The 21645-nt window shown below is 38.6% G+C and overlaps 1 protein-coding gene across 10 annotated transcripts in view; it reads left to right on the top strand.

Moving 5' to 3' along the window:
- Positions 1–21645, top strand: part of WARS2 (tryptophanyl tRNA synthetase 2, mitochondrial) — a 290547-nt gene that overhangs the window by 235459 nt on the left and 33443 nt on the right. For 3 of the 10 annotated variants that reach the window (XM_050748758.1, XM_050748738.1, XM_050748767.1), the window contains exons 1-2: positions 549–1952; positions 3430–3687. In XM_050748758.1, coding sequence (XP_050604715.1) covers positions 1833–1952; positions 3430–3687 — 378 coding nt within the window. In that variant the 5' untranslated portion in view covers positions 549–1832. Of the gene's footprint in view, positions 1–548; positions 1953–3429; positions 3688–21645 lie in introns of those variants that run through there. The other 7 variants (XM_050748784.1, XM_050748775.1, XM_050748794.1 and 4 more) reach the window with 4 other exon arrangements.

Raw genomic sequence — 21645 nt, 5'->3', positions numbered from 1 at the left:
TACTCATTCTATGCTAACTTCTCTCTCTGTCTCAATTCTCAAGTAGGAATTATTTTTAAAATACTGTTTCTAGATTATGATCTGGGGATTTCATCACTTGAAAGCCTTTTATGTGTGTGTTTGTGATTTTGAGTGTAAGATTATGTTTGTTCTCAATTACCTGAAGGATATTTTTCATATCCTCAAAGCCAGAAATCATTTGGGTCTCCTCCTGAGTTCTTGGATCAAGCACAATTCTGGACCATGGAACTATGATGTAGCATTCTGTTTTAGGGCTGCCATCTTAGGAGTTGAGAGGAAAATAGACTGTACTTGTAGGATTTGGAATACTTGGGGAAAAGGTAGTGCCAAATTTAAGTAGCCTTGGCACTCACATATCAAAAGTAGATTAGCTCTCAGGAGCTAGCATTAGGTATAAAAAAGACTTCACATGGCTTGTGGCTTCCTGGATTGGAGGACTTAATATTATAAAGATGTCAGTTCTCCCCGAAACAATCTTTAGATGCAGTGTGATCCCAGTCAGCAACGTCAACCAACACTTGCAGCTTCTAATCTGATCTAAAAAGAAGAAGAAAAAAATGAAAAGGATTTTTTATTTTTTCCCTCTTGGGACTTGACAAGATGATTCTAAAATATATTGATACATATAAAGGGCCAAGGATGAATAAAGTACTCTTGAAGAAAAAGAAGGTGGAAAGCCTTGCTTTAGTAGGTCCCAAGATGTATTTTTAAAAAGCAATGTGATACTGACACAGTTACAGACAGATAGACTAATGAGTCAGAATTGAAAGACCAGACCCTTTCCAGATTCTTCTTACAGGGATCCTTGATTTATGATGGCGATGGCATTTCAAAGCAGTGGGAAGAGACAGTCTTTTCAATAAATGGTGCTAGAATAATCAGATATTCATATAGGAAAAAAAGAAGAAATTAGATGCTTACCTCACACCATATGCAAAAAACTCCAGATGGATACAGACCTAAATGTGAAGAGTAAAGATAAAACTTTAAGGCGCACACACACACACATTGTATATATGCATGTGTATGTGTCTAGCTATATGTATATAGCCATATATGCACACACACCCCCCCCACACACACACGTGCACCTTCATAACTGTAGGGTATTGAAATATTTCTTCTATGATACAATAACCTGTTATCAGAAGTTATGTATTTGATTCATGAAATTAAGTACTTGTCTTTATCAAAAGATAAGATAAAGAGAAGACAGCCATACAATAAGACAATATTTGCTCTACATGTAATTGAAGAATATTAGCATCTAGAATATATACAGATTCTTAAATCAATAAAAGACAATCCAATCTGAGAAAAACAGGCAAAATAATTTAAATAGGCTTTTCATAGAAGAGGAGGTAAAAATAGCTAGTAATCATAAAAAGAGTCCCCAACTTCTTTAATAATCAAAGAGAATTAAACCATAATGAGATTCTACCTCATTTCCATCACATTAGCTAAAAATAAAAAGATTGCTAATACCAAGTGTTGATGAGGATATGGAACAACAGGAACTTGGTAGAAAGTGTATAATGTTACATACTTAGGAATAGTTCACCACATTGAAGTACTACAGTTGAAGATACATATACATACCTTATGACTCAGCAATTCTGCTCCTAGCTATATACACTAGAGAATCTTGGCTCACTAAGATACCTGTATAATAATGGTCTTTTTTGTCCCCGTAATTTTATTTTGCAGATTTTTAAACTGACTGAAAAATTGCAAAATTAATACAATGAATATGATAACATCTTAATAGATGGTAGCTAAGCAAAGCATAGTAGCTAGTAGAGAGAACGTACATGGGCTTTGAAGTCAGTGATATATGGCTTGAAACTTCAACTCCACCACTTACTAGCTGTGTGACCATGGGCAAGCTAATGAAATCTGTGAGCCTCATGTCTCTCATCTATAAACTGGAGGTAATAATATACCTACCATATTAGGTATTATAAGGATTAAATGCATTAATATATGTAAAGCACTGGGCATAAATGCTTGCAACATAGTAGTTCAGTAAATTATTGCTGCTTTTGTTTTTTTGTTTTCGTGGTGGTTAAAAATGATAATGATGCATTTTATTTTCTCAGGGCCTTTTAGTTACAGCATATTACTGATACATACTCATTTTTGGTTTTTCACGATGGAATGTATTACAAAATAATTCAGGGGAAAAATAGCAATTTTTTTTAGTTTGTATTGCGTTTTTTTTCTTTTCATTTTCCTATTATAACTTCAGCATTAGGAAGTACAAACCAAAGGGAAAATATGACCAGGGTGCAAATGTTTTTTATAATTTAAATAATTATATAGAATTAAAATTTCCTTTTGAAGAATTGAAAACCCAAATATGATTTTATTAAAAGTAAAAGGAAACCAAGGCATAGAAAATTTAAATAACCTTATTAAGAAGTAATATTAGAAATAGAGTATATATTTTCTAATTTCTAGCCCAAGATCTCATACACTAAATTATGATATCAAAAATATAAACAAAAATCTTAAGGCAATAGCAGTAGCCTTTAGCACTAATGCTAAGGCCTTCATTTCCTTAGCTGCAAAAGAAATTAAATCACATGAAAAACTCTCGAGGCCCCTTTAATCTCCAGTGAAATTTGATTCTATGTCTGAAGGCCTCCTCATTGACCACCAAACCTCAGTTACCTTTTCCTCTTGGGAATTCCTCTCTGAACCCTATTCTGTATCATTCCAAACTGGTCATGATTATGTTACCATGTTATACCTTTACTTGCCTTTTCATAAACAATATCGTCTATCTCCTATTACATCACATTCTCTTGGGGATGCAGATCTTTTCCTTTTTTTTCTTTCTTTCCTTTTGTTTTTTGTTTTTTGTTTTTTTTTTTGAGACGGGGTCTCGCTCTGTTGCCTAGGCTAAAGTGCAATGGCATGATCTTGGTTCACTGCAGCCTCCACCTCCCGGGTTTAAAATTCTCCCACCTCAGCCTCCCAAGTAGCTGGGATTATAGGCGCACCACCACGCCCAGGTAATTTTTGTATTTTTAGTAGAGACCGGGTTTCACCATGTTGGCCAGGCTGGTTCCAAACTCCTGACCTCAGGTGATCCACCCTCCTTGGCCTCCCAAAGTGCTGGGATTACAGGCATGAGCGACCACACCCAGCTGCAAATCTTTTCTTATGTGTCTTTATATTTGTACACGTTTGAGTGCAAAAACATTTTTAATATCTATTTTTTTTTTGTCCCTAGTAGCACCTAGCATAGTGATTTACAGAGTAGGCCCAAAATAGATGGATGATGATGACTGTCAGATTGTAGTTTACAAAAATATAACTAGCTCCCATAGCTATGATAACATGGGCATAGGATTCATGGGATTCTGCCTCAAAAGCAAATATGTTTGTTTTCCTTTGTTCCAGAAAGACAGCAAGAAGCGAATATTTTCTGGCATTCAACCTACAGGAATCCTCCACCTGGGCAATTACCTGGGAGCCATTGAGAACTGGGTGAGGTTACAGGATGAATATGACTCTGTATTATACAGCATTGTTGACCTACACTCCATTACTGTCCCCCAAGACCCAGCTGTCCTTCGGCAGAGCATCCTGGACATGACTGCTGTTCTTCTTGCCTGTGGCATAAACCCGGAAAAAAGCATCCTTTTCCAACAATCTCAGGTCAGCTTATCAGATTAGAACTGAGAAAACTTTTATTTGCAGATTATTTGAGGAAAAAATGTTGAATGGTTCACACAGCCCCTGCTTGTGATTTTTAAAAAGTGTTTGAAGGTGACTTTTTCAAATGTGATTTTTTTTTCAGCTTAATGTTTTACTTGTGTTGATATCATTAACTATCATTATATTGTAAGAGTATTTTTCAGCTTTTCCTCTACTGTATTTGGTAAGTTTATGATGCTTCATATACCAAAGAGTTGTGTTTCATGAGTACTTCTAGCCCTGGAGTTGTTTTGCTATGCTGGGTTGCTTTCAAACTGATTACTTTGTATTGTTGACTAATCTCCTTGTGATCAGGGATATAAATTAGTGACCAATAGTTTTATGTAATTCCAATGTTGCTTTATTAGATGTTGTATTTGGAAGGTCTGTTGGATAATTCCCACTGTTCATTCTTTGTTTTTGAGAAGATTTGATAGCACAAGTTGGGAAATTGGAAGACAAAGTTTCAGTGTCTTGTGTCTAGGCCAAGAAAGGCTTCATAGTAAAGCCAAAATATTTGACTCATATCTTCACTATGGATGAATCAGTTTATTCTTGGACAGGCAGATAGTCTGGTCTAGAGACAAGGCAATCAAGATACACCCTAGAAAAAGATAAAAATTCTAACTAGATCGTGCCTTCATTATGTATCTGCTTTAACCTTAGGACAAAGCCCAGCCAAGGAATGGTATGTTATACATGCTATGGTATATGTTAACATGCGTGCATATATGTAACCTTCTTTGATTGTACATTTCTATCATTATTTTTATATATGTTTTGTTATACATAAAACTTAATGTAACGATTCTTACAGAGCAGACTGTTAAAAAATATGTGATAAATGAAAAGAGTATAATGATCCCTTGGCATCCAAAGAGTGTTGGTTCCAGGACCACCAAAGCTACCAAAATCTGCAGATGCTCAAGTTCCTTATATAAAATGGAATCATATTTGCATATAACCTACACATATTCTCTCGTATACTTTAAACCATCTCTACATTACTTGTAATAACCTAATACAATATAAATGCTCTGCAAATAGTTGTTATACTGTATTGTTTTTTAATTTGTATTACTTTTCTATTGTGGTATTGTTATTTTTTGATGCCTAAATACACATTAATTTCATATATATATATAAATTTTTTAAATTTTTAGAGATTAGGAGGGTGTATGTGCAGTTTTGTCACATGAATATGTTGTGTAGTGGTGAAGTCTGAGCTTTTAGTGTCCCTGTCACCCGAATAGTGAACATTGTACTCAATAGTTGATTTTTCAACCAACATCCTCTTCCCCACTTTTGGAGTCACTCTGTATGTCCATGTGTACCTATTGTTTAGTTCCCACTTATAAGTGAGAACATGCAGTATTTGTTTTTCTGTTTCTGAATGATTTCACTTAGGGTAATGGCCTCTATTTCATGTTGTCCTCCATGTTGCTGCAAAAGACATGATTTCATTCCTTGTTATGATTGTGTAGTATTCCATAGTGTATATATAGTGGTGGTGTTATTTTTTATTTGTTGTTTTTTCCTAATATTTTCAATCTGCTGTTTGGTTGAGTCCATGGATGCAGAACACACAAATTCAGAGGGCCAACTCTATGTTTAAAAAATAAATGCAGTTATCAACTTTGTTGCCAGCTTGGAGATAATTTGATAAAATAATAGAATCTGATCATTAAAAGGACCATAAAGGCAATTTACTGCAACTCCATTCCTTATAGTTGGTCAGGAAGGCTTTACTTGCACATGACTTTTCAAATTCAGTGTTGGACAAATCCAGTTACTATAAAATACTTGCTTTTATTGACTGAATATCTACCTCCATATAATTTCCATTCGTTCATTTAATTTCTGCTCGGTAAAAAACACAATAAATCAACTCTGCTTCCACACAACTGCTCTTCAAATACTTGGAAAGACATTTATTATGTACCATTTGTATCTTACTCTGTAGGTCCTTACCGTATAGGTCTTTCCTTCTACAAACTAGCTATCCCAAGGTCTCTCGCCTTCTTGGTCATCCTCTCTCAAAAGCACTCTCATCTTCTTTCTGAAAAGAACGTGCCTCAAGCTTCACATCCATTGCCAGCGTTGGAGAGCTGTTCATCAGTAGAGCCACTTTTTGAGTCACCTAATGCATTTTGCAAAGCACATCATCTTCACTTCATCTAAGCTGTTTTTAATACAAGCTGGCTTTTGATCCTTACCAGATACTATTTCTAAAAATTATATTCCCAGCCACAAGTACCTATTTCCATACTTCTTGTGGATGAATGTCTAATCTCCACAAAGTAACCACTTGCCAGATTGCTTTTTAAAATGGTCTTTAATATTAAAGACTTATTTACAACTACATCCTATACTTGCACTTTGAACTCAATCTCTCAGGAATGATTACCATATTATAATTTTTTTCTACTTTGTAAAGGATTTTAGCAGTGACCTTCATAAGCATCTAAAATTTGCAATAATTGAGATATTTTCTTCCATGTGGTACTTTGTTGTTCAAAATAGCAATTGAAAAAGTAACCCACTATATGGGAGACTTTGTAAAGACTTCCCCATAAAGGAGGGACAAAATTCACCTTCTCTTAAAATGGAACCTAATGAGCTCATTGGGTCTAGGTCGGAGAGTGGAAGGGGCAGAGTTGACTGGTGTGTGCCTGTCTTCTCCTTATAGCTTTAATGCAGTTGTAAAGCTGTTTAATAATTCGCCTCTTTGCCATCCCTCACTTCAGCTCCATTGTGGAGAATTTTCATAGTTTGCCAGCAAAATTTAAGGGAGGCACTCATCTTGCCTACATTATACAATTTGTCTCACAAAGGCAATATGAAAAATTTCCTCAGGTGTCTTTGTAACCTAAGATAAACTTGGTTCTTAGCCATTTCATTCTTTGACTCAGGCAACCAACCTTATTACAACTCGATGGATGGATGGATGGATGGATGGATGGATGGATGGATGGATGGATGGATGGGATAGTTTATCAGGCTTTCTTTACCCCTTTTTAAAAAAATGTAATTTAATTTAAAAATGTTTTTAACAATTTATAACAGTAGAGAGAATAATATACTGTACCCCATCTCTTGTTAACATTTTGTTATTTATCTCACTGATGTTACTTTCTTTTCTTTTTTTTTTTTTCTTTTTTGAAAGAGAGATAGGGTCTTGCTCTGTTGCCCAGCCTGGAGTGCAGTGGTGTGATCATAGCTCACTGCAGCTTCAAACTCCTGGGCTCAACATCCTCCTACATTAGCCTCCTGAGTAACAGCTGAGACTTCAGGTGTATTCCATCATACCTGGCTTTTTTTTTTTTTTTTTTCTTCGAGAAATGGGTCTCACAACGTTGCCCAGGCTGGAATCAAACTCCTGGGCTCAAGTGATCCTCCCAACTTGGCCTTCCAAAGTGTTGGGATTATAGGAATGAGCCACTGTGCCTAGTCGATGTTATTTTCTTTGTTGAAGTATTTCAAAGCAGATACTGCACATCATGGCATTCCAATTCCTAAATATTTTAGCGTGCCACTATAAATCCAGGAAATTTTCTTACATTACCATAATACTGTATGACACCTAACAATGATCATTCCGTATTATCATCTAAAACCCAAATTACCCTGACTCTCCCAAAAATGTATTTTATAGTAGGCTTGTTTGAGTGAAGATCTACCAAGGTTCACATATTATATTTGGTTATGGATCTTAAGTCTCTTTTCTTTATGCCTTTTGATTTGTTCATCACACTTTATTTCCTGTAAAGTTAGTCCTGTGCTTAAAAATAATTAAAACTTTGATTTTTTATGCTTCTACTTTTTTTCTCACCTTTGATGTATTGATCAAGTTTTCTTTTGTTTTCTATAAAGTTAGTTCTTTTGAACTTCAAAATCTTAGTTTTTTAGTTGCTTTCTCTTTACACTAATCTGTGTTAGCTGATGGTTAGTGACTATAAACTACTGTCCCACATAGTTGCTCATCACCATTTTCATTAATTTGAGTAGAAGCTGTGCTTATCTACTGCCCATGGATTACCTAGAAATGACCATTAGACATCAGCTCCATTAGAGTGGCCATAATGCTTCAGTTTGTTCATGGATGCTGATGGAAAGGTCCTCCTCATGCCTTATCTTTACAGCCATGAAGGCATGTATTGGCTTTTGCTTCTTAGAACCATTTTTCAGGTAGAAGTATAAGTGAATAAACCAGTCTTCTGGAAACAGTTATTATCTTAGCCACATGACCCCATTATTTACAGAGTTCTAGTAGGTGAAAAATCATCATGGCGATGACTTAGGTTTTGTAATACAAAAATCAATAATCAATAACTGTCTTTTTTTCTTTTTCATTTTCTTCTTTTTAACAGGCAATGCTAGGAAGAATTTTTTCTTTTTTCTTTATTTTATTTTATTATTATTTTTTATTCCAGATAGAAAACTGAATATGCTTTATAGCCAAGTAGCCAGATCTATTAATTCAGGGTAGGAAAAATGTAAGCATTTTATCTTTGCATGACAAAAAGAATCTGAGATAGAGCACATAAAAGCTAAAGCCCAGGATAAATTATTCAAAATATAAGAAAGATACAAGGAAAATTAATAGATGCCTTGAACAGAATAAGAGTGCTAAAGGTATATGACCCACCACACAGAAGGTTTCTTGAGGGGTGTCTGTAGCAACAGTAGTAATAGCACTGGCTGAAAGACATTTAGGTCTTCACCAACATCTGTTTGAGTAGGAAGCAGGGATGTGAAGGTGACAAAACTGGAAAGGTTCTGTTCTTTAAAACTCCCTATGAAGGAAAGAGATTCAGCAATCCTGGTCAGTTCTCAATATCTCTAGAGAAAGTGCCTCTGTTAAGTCATCCAAAGGGGTAAGGTGAGGTAATGCACATGATCTGTCAATTCATCAATATCATCACTTCAATAGTGGCTCAGGGATCCCAATGGTAGATTTCTGACTGGATTCCTGGAATTCTTTTTTTTTTTTTTGGAGACAACGTAGGTTTTGGAGACCAGGCTGGTCTCCAACTCCTGGGCTGAAGCAAGTCTTCTCCTGCCTCAGCCTCCAAAAGTGTTGGGATTACAGACATGAGCCACTGTGCTCAGCTAGGTTCCTGGGATTCTTCGTAATCTCTCTTTCACATTTTTTGATTTCTTTTTTTTTTTTTTAATTTATTTATTATTATTATACTTTAAGTTGTAGGGTACATGTGCATAACGTGCAGGTTTGTTACATATGTATACTTGTGCCATGTTGGTGTGCTGCACCCATCAACTCGTCATTTACATCAGGTATAACTCCCAATGCAATCCCTCCCCCCTCCCCCCTCCCCATGATAGGCCTCTGTGTGTGATGTTCCCCTTCCTGAGTCCAAGTGATCTCATTGTTCAGTTCCCACCTATGAGTGAGAACATGCGGTGTTTGGTTTTCTGTTCTTGTGATAGTTTGCTAAGAATGATGGTTTCCAGCTGCATCCATGTCCCTACAAAGGACACAAACTCATCCTTTTTGATGGCTGCATAGTATTCCATAGTGTATATGTGCCACATTTTCTTAATCCAATCTGTCACTGATGGACATTTGGGTTGATTCCAAGTCTTTGCTATTGTGAATAGTGCTGCAATAAACATACGTGTGCATGTGTCTTTGTAGCAGCATAATTTATAATCCTTTGGGTATATACCCAGTAATGGGATGGCTGGGTCATATGGTACATCTAGTTCTAGATCCTTGGGGAATCGCCATACTGTTTTCCATAATGGTTGAACTAGTTTACAATCCCACCAACAGTGTAAAAGTGTTCCTATTTCTCCACATCCTCTCCAGCACCTGTTGTTTCCTGACTTTTTAATGATCGCCATTCTAACTGGTGTGAGATGGTATCTCATTGTGGTTTTGATTTGCATTTCTCTGATGGCCAGTGATGAGGAGCATTTTTTCATGTGTCTGTTGGCTGTATGAATGTCTTCTTTTGAGAAATGTCTGTTCATATCCTTTGCCCACTTTTTGATGGGGTTGTTTGTTTTTTTCTTGTAAATTTGTTTGAGTTCTTTGTAGGTTCTGGATATTAGCCCTTTGTCAGATGAGTAGATTGCAAAAATTTTCTCCCATTCTGTAGGTTGCCTGTTCACTCTGATGGTAGTTTCTTTTGCTGTGCAGAAGCTCTTTAGTTTAATGAGATCCCATTTGTCAATTTTGGCTTTTGCTGCCGTTGCTTTTGGTGTTTTAGACATGAAGTCTTTGCCCATGCCTATGTCCTGAATGGTACTACCTAGGTTTTCCTCTAGGATTTTTATGGTATTAGGTCTAACATTTAAGTCTCTCATCCATCTTGAATTAATTTTCGTATAAGGAGTAAGGAAAGGATCCAGTTTCAGCTTTCTACTTATGGCTAGCCAATTTTCCCAGCACCATTTATTAAATAGGGAATCCTTTCCCCATTTCTTGTTTCTCTCAGGTTTGTCAAAGATCAGACGGCTGTAGATGTGTGGTATTATTTCTGAGGACTCTGTTCTGTTCCATTGGTCTATATCTCTGTTTTGGTACCAGTACCATGCTGTTGTGGTTACTGTAGCCTTGTAGTATAGTTTGAAGTCAGGTAGCGTGATGCCTCCAGCTTTGTTCTTTTGACTTAGGATTGTCTTGGAGATGCGGGCTCTTTTTTGGTTCCATATGAACTTTAAAGCAGTTTTTTCCAATTCTGTGAAGAAACTCATTGGTAGCTTGATGGGGATGGCATTGAATCTATAAATTACCTTGGGCAGTATGGCCATTTTCACGATATTGATTCTTCCTATCCATGAGCATGGTATGTTCTTCCATTTGTTTGTGTCCTCTTTGATTTCACTGAGCAGTGGTTTGTAGTTCTCCTTGAAGAGGTCCTTTACATCCCTTGTCAGTTGGATTCCTAGGTATTTTATTCTCTTTGAAGCAATTGTGAATGGAAGTTCATTCCTGATTTGGCTCTCTGTTTGTCTGTTACTGGTGTATAAGAATGCTTGTGATTTTTTTTTTTTTTTTTTTTTTTTTTTTTTTTTGAGACGGAGTCTTGCTCTGTGGCCCAGGCTGGGGTGCAGTGGCCGGATCTCAGCTCACTGCAAGCTCCACCTCCCGGGCTTACGCCATTCTCCTGCCTCAGCCTCCTGAGTAGCTGGGACTACAGGCGCCCGCCACCTCGCCCGGCTAGTTTTTTGTATTTTTTAGTAGAGATGGGGTTTCACCGTGTTAGCCAGGATGGTCTCGATCTCCTGACCTCGTGATCCACCCGTCTCGGCCTCCCAAAGTGCTGGGATTACAGGCTTGAGCCACCGCGCCCGGCCGGAATGCTTGTGATTTTTGCACATTAATTTTGTATCCTGAGACTTTGCTGAAGTTGCTTATCAGCTTAAGGAGATTTTGGGCTGAGACAATGGGGTTTTCTAAATATACAATCATGTCATCTGCAAACAGGGACAATTTGACTTCTTCTTTTCCTAACTGAATACCCTTGATTTCTTTCTCTTGCCTAATTGCCCTAGCCAGAACTTCTAACACTATGTTGAATAGGAGTGGTGAGAGAGGGCATCCCTGTCTTGTGCCAGTTTTCAAAGGGAATTTTTCCAGTTTTTGCCCATTCAGTATGATATTGGCTGTGGGTTTGTCATAAATAGCTCTTATTATTTTGAGGTACGTTCCATCAATACCGAATTTATTGAGCGTTTTTAGCATGAAGGGCTGTTGAATTTTGTCAAAAGCCTTTTCTGCATCTATTGAGATAATCATGTGGTTCTTGTCTTTGGTTCTGTTTATATGCTGGATTATGTTGATTGATTTGCGAATGTTGAACCAGCCTTGCATCCCAGGGATGAAGCCCACTTGATCATGGTGGATAAGCTTTTTGATGTGTTGCTGAATCCGGTTTGCCAGTATTTTATTGAGGATTTTTGCATCGATGTTCATCAGGGATATTGGTCTAAAATTCTCTTTTTTTGTTGTGTCTCCGCCAGGCTTTGGTATCAGGATGACGTTGGCCTCATAAAATGAGTTAGGGAGGATTCCCTCTTTTTCTATTGATTGGAATAGTTTCAGAAGGAATGGTACCAACTCCTCCTTGTACCTCTGGTAGAATTCAGCTGTGAATCCATCTGGTCCTGGACTTTTTTTGGTTGGTAGGCTATTAATTATTGCCTCAATTTCAGAGCCTGCTATTGGTCTATTCAGGGATTCAACTTCTTCCTGGTTTAGTGTTGGAAGAGTGTAAGTGTCCAGGAAATTATCCATTTCTTCTAGATTTTCCAGTTTATTTGCGTAGAGGTGTTTATAGTATTCTCTGATGGTAGTTTGTATTTCTGTGGGGTTGGTGGTGATATCCCCTTTATCATTTTTAATTGCGTCGATTTGATTCTTCTCTCTTTTCTTCTTTATTAGTCTTGCTAGTGGTCTGTCAATTTTGTTGATCTTTTCAAAAAACCAACTCCTGGATTCATTGATTTTTTGGAGGGTTTTTTGTGTCTCTATCTCCTTCAGTTCTGCTCTGATCTTAGTTATTTCTAGCCTTCTGCTAGCTTTCGAATGTGTTTGCTCTTGCTTCTCTAGTTCTTTTAATTGCGATGTTAGAGTGTCAATTTTAGATCTTTCCTGCTTTCTCTTGTGGGCATTTAGTGCTATAAATTTCCCTCTACACACTGCTTTAAATGTGTCCCAGAGATTCTGGTATGTTGTATCTTTGTTCTCATTGGTTTCAAAGAACATCTTTATTTCTGCCTTCATTTTGTTATGTACCCAGTAGTCATTCAGGAGCAGGTTGTTCAGCTTCCATGTAGTTGAGCGGTTTTGATTGAGTTTCTTAGTCCTGAGTTCTAGTTTGATTGCACTGTGGTCTGAGAGACAGTTTGTTATAATTTCTGTTCTTGTACATTTGCTGAGGAGTGCTTTACTTCCAATTACGTGGTCAATTTTGGAGTAAGTATGATGTGGTGCTGAGAAGAATGTATATTCTGTTGATTTGGGGTGGAGAGTTCTGTAGATGTCTATTAGGCCTGCTTGCTGCAGAGATGAGTTCAATTCCTGGATATCCTTGTTAACTTTCTGTCTCGTTGATCTGTCTAATGTTGACAGTGGAGTGTTGATGTCTCCCATTATTATTGTATGGGAGTCTAAGTCTCTTTGTAAGTCTCTAAGGACTTGCTTTATGAATCTGGGTGCTCCTGTATTGGGTGCATATATATTTAGGATAGTTAGCTCTTCCTGTTGAATTGATCCCTTTACCATTATGTAATGGCCTTCTTTGTCTCTTTTGATCTTTGATGGTTTAAAGTCTGTTTTATCAGAGACTAGTATTGCAACCCCTGCTTTTTTTTGTTTTCCATTTGCTTGGTAAATCTTCCTCCATCCCTTTATTTTGAGCCTATGTATGTCTCTGCTTCTGAGATGGGTCTTCTGAATACAGCAGACTGATGGGTCTTGACTCTTTATCCAGTTTGCCAGTCTGTGTCTTTTAATTGGAGCATTTAGTCCATTTACATTTAAGGTTAAGATTGTTATGTGTGAACTTGATCCTGCCATTATGATATTAACTGGTTATTTTGCTCGTTAGTTGGTGCAGTTTCTTCCTAGCCTCGATGGTCTTTACATTTTGGCATACTTTTGCAATGGCTGGTACAGGTTGTTCCTTTCCATGTTTAGTGCTTCCTTCAGGGTCTCTTGTAAGGCAGGCCTAGTGGTGACAAAATCTCTAAGCATTTGCTTATCTGTAAAGGATTTTGTTTCTCCTTCACTTATGAAACTTAGTTTGGCTGGATATGAAATTCTGGGTTTAAAATTCTTTTCTTTAAGAATGTTGAATATTGGCCCCCACTCTCTTCTGGCTTGGAAAGTTTCTGCTGAGAGATCTGCTGTTAGTCTGATGGGCTTCCCTTTGTGGGTAACCCGACCTTTCTCTCTGGCTGCCCTTAAGATTTTTTCCTTCATTTCAACTTTGGTGAATCTGGCAATTATGTGTCTTGGAGTTGCTCTTCTCGAGGAGTATCTTTGTGGCGTTCTCTGTATTTCCTGGATTTGAATGTTGGCCTGCCCTACTAGGTTGGGGAAGTTCTCCTGGATGATATCCTGAAGAGTGTTTTCCAACTTGGTTCCATTTTCCCCCTCACTTTCAGGCACCCCAATCAGACGTAGATTTGGTCTCTTTACATAATCCCATACTTCTTGCAGGTTTGTTCATTTCTTTTTCTTCTTTTTTCTTTTGGTTTCTCTTCTCGCTTCATTTCATTCATTTGATCCTCAATCGCAGATACTCTTTCTTCCAGTTGATTGAGTCGGTTACTGAAGCTTGTGCATTTGTCACGTATTTCTCGTGTCATGGTTTTCATCTCTTTCATTTCGTTTATGACCTTCTCTGCATTAATTACTCTAGCCATCAATTCTTCCACTTTTTTTTCAAGATTTTTAGTTTCTTTGCGCTGGGTACGTAATTCCTCCTTTAGCTCTGAGAAATTTGATGGACTGAAGCCTTCTTCTCTCATCTCGTCAAAGTCATTCTCCGTCCAGCTTTGATCCGTTGCTGGCGATGAGCTGCGCTCCTTTGCCGGGGGAGATGTGCTCTTATTTTTTGAATTTCCAGCTTTTCTGCCCTGCTTTTTCCCCATCTTTGTGGTTTTATCTGCCTCTGGTCTTTGATGATGGTGATGTACTGATGGGGTTTTGGTGTAGGTGTCCTTCCTGTTTGATAGTTTTCCTTCTAACAGTCAGGACCCTCAGCTGTAGGTCTGTTGGAGATTGCTTGAGGTCCAATCCAGACCCTGTTTGCCTGGGTATCAGCAGCAGAGGCTGCAGAAGATAGAATATTTCTGAACAGCGAGTGTACCTGTCTGATTCTTGCTTTGGAAGCTTCCTCTCAGGTGTGTACTCCACCCTGTGAGGTGTGGGGTGTCAGACTGCCCCTAGTGGGGGATGTCTCCCAGTTAGGCTACTCAGGGGTCAGGGACCCACTTGAGCAGGGAGTCTGTCCCTTCTCAGATCTCAACCTCCGTGTTGGGAGATCCACTGCTCTCTTCAAAGCTGTCAGACAGAGTCGTTTGCATCTGCAGAGGTTTCGGCTGCGTTTGTTATTGCCCTGTCCCCAGAAGTGGAGTCTACAGAGACAGGCAGGTTTCCTTGAGCTGCTGTGAGCTCCACCCAGTTCGAGCTTCCCAGCAGCTTTGTTTACCTACTTAAGCCTCAGCAATGGTGGGCGCCCCTCCCCCAGCCTGGCTGCTGCCTTGCTGGTAGATCACAGACTGCTGTGCTAGCAATGAGGGAGGCTCCGTGGGTGTGGGACCCTCCCGGCCAGGTGTGGGATATGATCTCCTGGTGTGCCTGTTTGCTTAAAGCGCAGTATTGGGGTGGGAGTTACCCGATTTTCCAGGTGTTGTGTGTCTCAGTTCCCCTGGCTAGGAAAAGGGATTCCCTTCCCCCTTGCGCTTCCCAGGTGAGGCAATGCCTCGCCCTGCTTCAGCTCTCGCTGGTCGGGCTGCAGCAGCTGACCAGCACCGATCGTCAGGCACTCCCCAGTGAGATGAACCCAGTACCTCAGTTGAAAATGCAGAAATCACCGGTCTTCTGTGTCGCTCGCGCTGGGAGTTGGAGACTGGAGCTGTTCCTATTCGGCCATCTTGCTCCGCCCCCCTTTTCTTTATTTTAAATTGACAAATAAAAATTGCATATATTTATGGTGTACAACATGATGCTTTCAAAGATGTATACATTGCAAAATGGCAAAATCAAGGTATATAACATATCTATTACCTCACATACCTATCTTTAAGTGATTTTCAGATATACAATACGTTATTATTAACTATGGTCACCATGTTGTACCAGAGATCTCTTGAACTTATTCCTCTTGTCTAACTGAAATTTTGTGTCCTTTGACCAACATCTTCCCATTTCCTCTTGCCCCATTCTACTCTGCTTCTATGAGCTCGATTTTTTTAGATTTCACATATCAGTGAGCTTATGCAGTGTTTGTCTTTCTGTGCCTGGCTTATTTCACTTAACAAAATGCCCTCTGGGTTCATCCATGTTGTCATAACTGACAGAATTTCCTTTTTTAAGGCTGAATAGTATTCCATTGTGTGTATATACTGTATTTTCTTTTTCGGTTCATCTGTTGATGGACACTTAGGTTGATTCCATATTTTGGCTATTATGAATAGTGCTGCAATAAACATGAGAGTACAGATGTCTCTTTGACATACTGATTTTCTTTCCTTTGTATATATACCCATTAGAGGGATTGCTGATTTATATGGTAGTTCTGTTTTTAATTTTTTTGAGGAACCACCATACTGTTTTCCATAATGGCTGTACTAACTTTCTCACCAACAGTGTGCATGGGTTCCCTTTTTGCCACATCTTTGCCAACACTTGTTATCTTGTTTTTTGTTTGTTTGTTTGTTTTTTTGAGACGGAATCTCGTTTTGTCAGTGGCACGATCTCGGCTCACTACAATCTCTGCCTCCTGGGTTCAAGCAGTTCTCCTGCCTCAGCCTCCCAAATAGTTGGGATTACAGGCACCTGCCACCAAGCTCGGCTAATTTTTGTATTTTTAGTAGAGACAGGGTTTCACCATGTTGGCCAGGCTGGTCTCCCGACCTCAAGTGATCTGCCCACTTTAGCCTCCCAAAGCACTGGGATTATAGGCATGAGCCACCACACCTGGCTTGTTATCTTTTTAATAATAGTCATTCTAACAAGTGTGAGGTGATCAATCTGTGTAGTCTCCAATAGAGGGGCTGCTGAAAAGAAAATAATCATATTTTCAGATCTATTTTTAAAAAACATGCTTATTAGGAGACTATTTATTTACGATAGTGTCTCACTCTCTCACCCAGGTTGGAGTGCAGTGGTGGAGTGATAGCTCACTTCATCCCCAAACTCCTGGGCTCCTCAAGCAGTCCTCTTGTCACAGCCTCCCAAAGTGCTGGGAGTACAGGTGTGAGCCACTGTGCCTGGCCAGAAAACTATTTTTAAATGTGTAAGGCTGGCTGGACATGGTGGCTCACACCTGTAATACCAGCACTTTTGGAGGCTGAGGCAGGTAGATCACTTGAGGTCAGGAGCTCCAGATCAGCCTGGGTAACAAGGCGAAACCCTGTCTCTACAAAGAATACAAAAATTAGCCAGGCGTGGCATCGCATGCCTGTGCTCCCAGCTACTCAGGAGGGAGGCTGAGGCAGGAGAATTGCGTGAACCCAGGAGGCAGAGGTGGAAGTGAGCGGAGATCATGCCACTGCCCTCCAGCCTGGGCGACAGAGCAAGAACTTGTCTCAAAAAAGAAAACCACAATGTGTTAGTTTACCAAGCCATTTCATGTATATGACTTCTCTCTTAATCATCAAAACAGTCATAGGAATTAGATATTACTGTTATCTTTCACTAATGAATAAATTAAGGCATGAAGAGATTAAGTAAATTGCAAATGTACTTAAAATGATCTTTGAGGCCGGGCGCGGTGGCTCAAGCCTGTAATCCCAGCACTTTAGGAGGCCGAGACGGGCGGATCACGAGGTCAGGAGATCAAGACCATCCTGGCTAACAAGGTGAAACCCCGTCTCTACTAAAAAATACAAAAAACTAGCCGGGCGAGGTGGCGGGCGCCTGTAGTCCCAGCTACTCGGGAGGCTGAGGCCGGAGAATGGCGTAAACCCGGGAGGCGGAGCTTGCAGTGAGCTGAGATCCGGCCACTGCACTCCAGCCTGGGCGACAGAGCAAGACTCCGTCTCAAAAAAAAAAAAAAAAAAAAAAAAAAAAAAAAAAAAAAAAAAAAAAAGATCTTTGAGCAGTATCTGGTACTTAGTAAATACTCAGCATATAGAACTTTTTCATTAGCTGCCTAAGGTCACCCAGCTCGTAGGTGGCAAAGCCAGGGCTTTTACAGTTTTCCCCTAAAGCACCACTTATGGAAGATGTACTCATGAGGCGGGAATCGTGTTCTGCCCCCTGCCTACGCACCCTACTCCAGCCCTCATGTCTCTGCCTCTGGAGATGCTGGTAGAGGGGAAGTGGGGAGTTGGAGCTGACCTCAAGGCCCTCATTATTTCTTACCTGAACAATTAAATTACCCTTTCACTCCTGCCCTAGCTTTATGGTTTGGCAGTTCATTCCCCACCAGGCAGCCATAGTCACCTTTCTACTAAAAATACATCAGCATCTCTCTCCTGCCCTCAGGTAAAAATCTAAACCCAGCTTAGCTAGAAATCCCTTAAAAAATGAAGCCCCAGAGTACACTAGACCAGTGTTTCTTCTACTACACCACTAAGTTATGCAGACCTTTTGTTATCAGTTTATTTTGTGTTTGGATGATCTGATTAACTTCTACCAATGACCCTTTAAAGCTGAAGCCAAAATACTTTCTTCTGGTTTAATTTTGAGAAGATTTGATAAATCAGTCCTTAACTTACAAAACAGATAAATTAGATATTATTTATCTACATTTTTAAAAGGCTTTTTGCTAGTTCCTTTATACTGGTAGGTTTATAGTGTACTTAAGTATTTAATTGATCATTAAATATGTAACAGAAAGGATAAGAATTTAGAAAACAATTTTATTTAATGTTTTGGGAGCCAATTCCAGTTACATTAGTTATACCCGCCTCCCCATCACACAATTATTTACAAGTAAAATTAAGAAGTTTTGAAATTATGAGTTAGAGAAAAGTATTATTTTATGATGTGCTTTCTTCAGCTATATTCATTGTGTTAAGCCAATTACTTACAGCTAAATTATAAAGGCTATTTTTCTGTGTGCTATTGTTGAACATCAGAAAAAGTTCTAATAATGGCTTGAAATAGGGAAAGGATTTAGCTATGTTACAATGTTGACTTTTACCAGTAATTTTCATCTCCAATCCTTTGCATTCTTTCCCAGCAGTCTGACTGGAACAATTCAGACTTACTGAAGATTTTTCTCATTATTTTCTTTTTCTTTCTCTCCCACTGGCCTCTAGTCATGTGCTTCCCCTAAAATATGTTCACCATATGTGCGGAATTTTATAGACCCTCTCTGCTCAAAGGTGTGTGTGTGTGTGTGTGTGTGTGTGACAGAGAGAGAGAGAGAGAGACACGTCGTGGGAAGGGGATCATGCCTATGTGTGTGTTTGGCAGAGGTTTCCATCCCTACGCCAGAGTCAATGGTCTTTTATTTCTAGCAAACCAGCAGGCCTGAGTGTAGATCCAATCTGAGTCCTACAGCTGCCTGTGGTACAGGCCTCTACATCTTTCACTGTTACTCTGCAGATGGAAGATAAAAGTGGAGGACCTAGCTCTAGGCACTGGATTTCTGCCAAGGCAAGGAGAAAAGGACAGTTGGGGCCACCAGATAATTGTGTTATGAGGGTCCAAAGAGACGAAGGAAAAGTGAGGGAGGAGAGGGGGATTTGCATCTCTGGAATGTGGGCTCATTCTTTAATTAGAGTTATGTCGTTTCCCAAGAAACAAAAATCAATAATGATAAAAGAAGAGAGACGATAGAGGAATTGGTTTCTGAATGATGGCCAAAGTAACTGACTACATAAATCTTGGCTTACTGTACATAAATAAAAGTTATACCTCACCAATTGTCCCTTGTCTTAGAGGTATAAAACCAAGGCCTTAAACTGGACAGAGAGTCTCGTGCTTCCCTTTATTCTGGTAATTTAGGAAACATATTTGAGTGTATTTATATTTGTTAAACTCTCAAAGTTGTTTGCTGCCAACATCAGGTGCTCTTTCAGCTCACAATGGAAAGGGAGCAAGTGTCTGCATAGATTCGTGGACTTGGAGAATATATTTGTAAAATTGGCATCACCTCCAAAGTTCCTAGGGGGAGATAAGAATCTAAATGGCCCATGGTATAAATAATAAGTTTGGAAAACTATTATATAATCAGACTCTGCATGTATTTCCTTCTCCACAGTTTCCAATAATACCACTTCCTTGCCTGGATCTATACTCCTCTGTGACATGATGAACAAGTTGCAGTACTTGTGTTACTTCTGTGCCGGACATAGGAACAGGTGATAGGTTAATTACACCTTCAAGAAGAGTTCTTTTCTTGCTGTCAAAACAATAGTGGAAAAAAAAAATACAGGCTTTGAAGCCAGATATACTCAGCTTGAATCTTACTGTCACTTCTTTTTGGTTGTGAGACTATGGGCAAGTGGCTCAAGCTCTCTGAACCCCATTTTTAATGTCTATAATAGCAATTTAAATAAGATAATATATTTTGTCTAGCAAATGTTAACTTTCTATCACCCTCCTCCACTATACACAATGCTCCCACCCTAGGATCCTTGATACTGAGAAGGATTTATATAAAGGTAGAGTGGGATTAGAAGATGGAGATAAAGTTAATGACAATGCCTCTTTTTATCTTCAATAATAAAGTATTTTCAGAAGAGTTTGTTGTCTAAGGTTTTTTGAGGACTTTTTAAGAAATATTTCAAACATTCATAAAAGTATGAAGATGAATGGCTGCCTTTTGAATTGCTTACCTTTTGGCATACTTGCTTCATGTGGTTTTTGTTTTTTACACATTAAACATTACAAGTATAATAGAAACTTTTCTGCTTAGCTCTAATGCCGTTTTCCTCTGTGCCTTCCCAGAGGTATTATATTGATTTGTTATTCATGATTCCCACAAATGTGTTTCTATTTGTTGCATATAATATAGCCATTAACAATCTATATTATTTGTTTTGCATATTTTAAAACTATGTGAATGGCATCATGCTGCCCATATCCTCTTGCATCTATTTTTTGTGTACAGTGTTACATGCTTGGGATTTATTTAGTTTGACTGCTGTATAGTATTCCATTGTCTGCCTCCTTCACAGTTTATCGATTTTCCTGGCAAAGGATATTTGGATTTTCTTTCCAGCTTTTTGTTACTGCAAACAGTACTACAGAGGGCATACTTTTATCTGCCTTTTGTGCACATGTGAAAGACTTTTCTCTATTTTTTTTATATTGATCTACAGACTCCTCACTATCGCAATGAAAATTTCAACATATATTTTTATATAAACTGACACACTGAATCTCAAATGTATAAGACCATGCAAAGTACTTAGAATACTCAAAACAACTTTGAAAAAGAAAACACAACTAGAGGACTTATACTGCCTTTTGAAGCTTACTATACAGCTATAATAATTGAGAGTGTGGTATGGACATAAGAATAGACTTACAGGTCACTGAAAAGAAATAGGGAATCAAGAAGTAGACCCACATATATATGGTCAAATATTTTCAATGAAGGGTTCAAAGCAGTTCGGTGGGGAAAAGATAGTTTTTCAGCAAAGGACGTTAGGTCTCCAACTAGATGTCCATGTGAGGGAGAACATGAACCTTGACTCTCAGCTCATAGCATTCGCAAAAAAGATCAACTTAAAACCACCATAGACTTAAATGTAAAATCTAAAGCTATGAAACTTCTGAAAGAAAATATGGGGAAAATTTTCCAGGCCTTGAGAATAGGCCAAGATTTCTTAATAGTACACAAAATCACTTAATATAAGAGAAACTATTGATAACATTTAGTTTCATCAAAAGATAAAGCCTCTGTTCTTCAAAAACGCCATTAAGAAAATGAAAAGGTAACCCATAAAGTGGGAGCAAATATTCACAGTACATATATCTGGCAAGGCTTTTATCCAGCTGTATAAAAAACTCTTATCTCAGTAATAAGGAGAGAAACTAATTTTTTTCTTTTTTCTTTTTTTTTCTGAGATGGAGTCTTGCTCTGCATCCAGGCTGGAGAACAGTGGCGGGATATCGGCTCACTGAAACCTCCGCCTCCCGAGTTCAAACAATCCTCCTGCCTCGTCCTCCAGAGTAACTGGCGTTACAGGCGCCCACAACCATGCCTGGCTAATTTTTGTATTGTTAGTAGAGATAGGGTTTCACCATGTTGACCA

The sequence above is a fragment of the Macaca thibetana genome, chromosome 1 (assembly GCF_024542745.1).
Source record: "Macaca thibetana thibetana isolate TM-01 chromosome 1, ASM2454274v1, whole genome shotgun sequence".
NCBI lineage: Eukaryota > Metazoa > Chordata > Mammalia > Primates > Cercopithecidae > Macaca > Macaca thibetana.
This window is presented reverse-complemented; position numbering and strand designations above follow the sequence as displayed.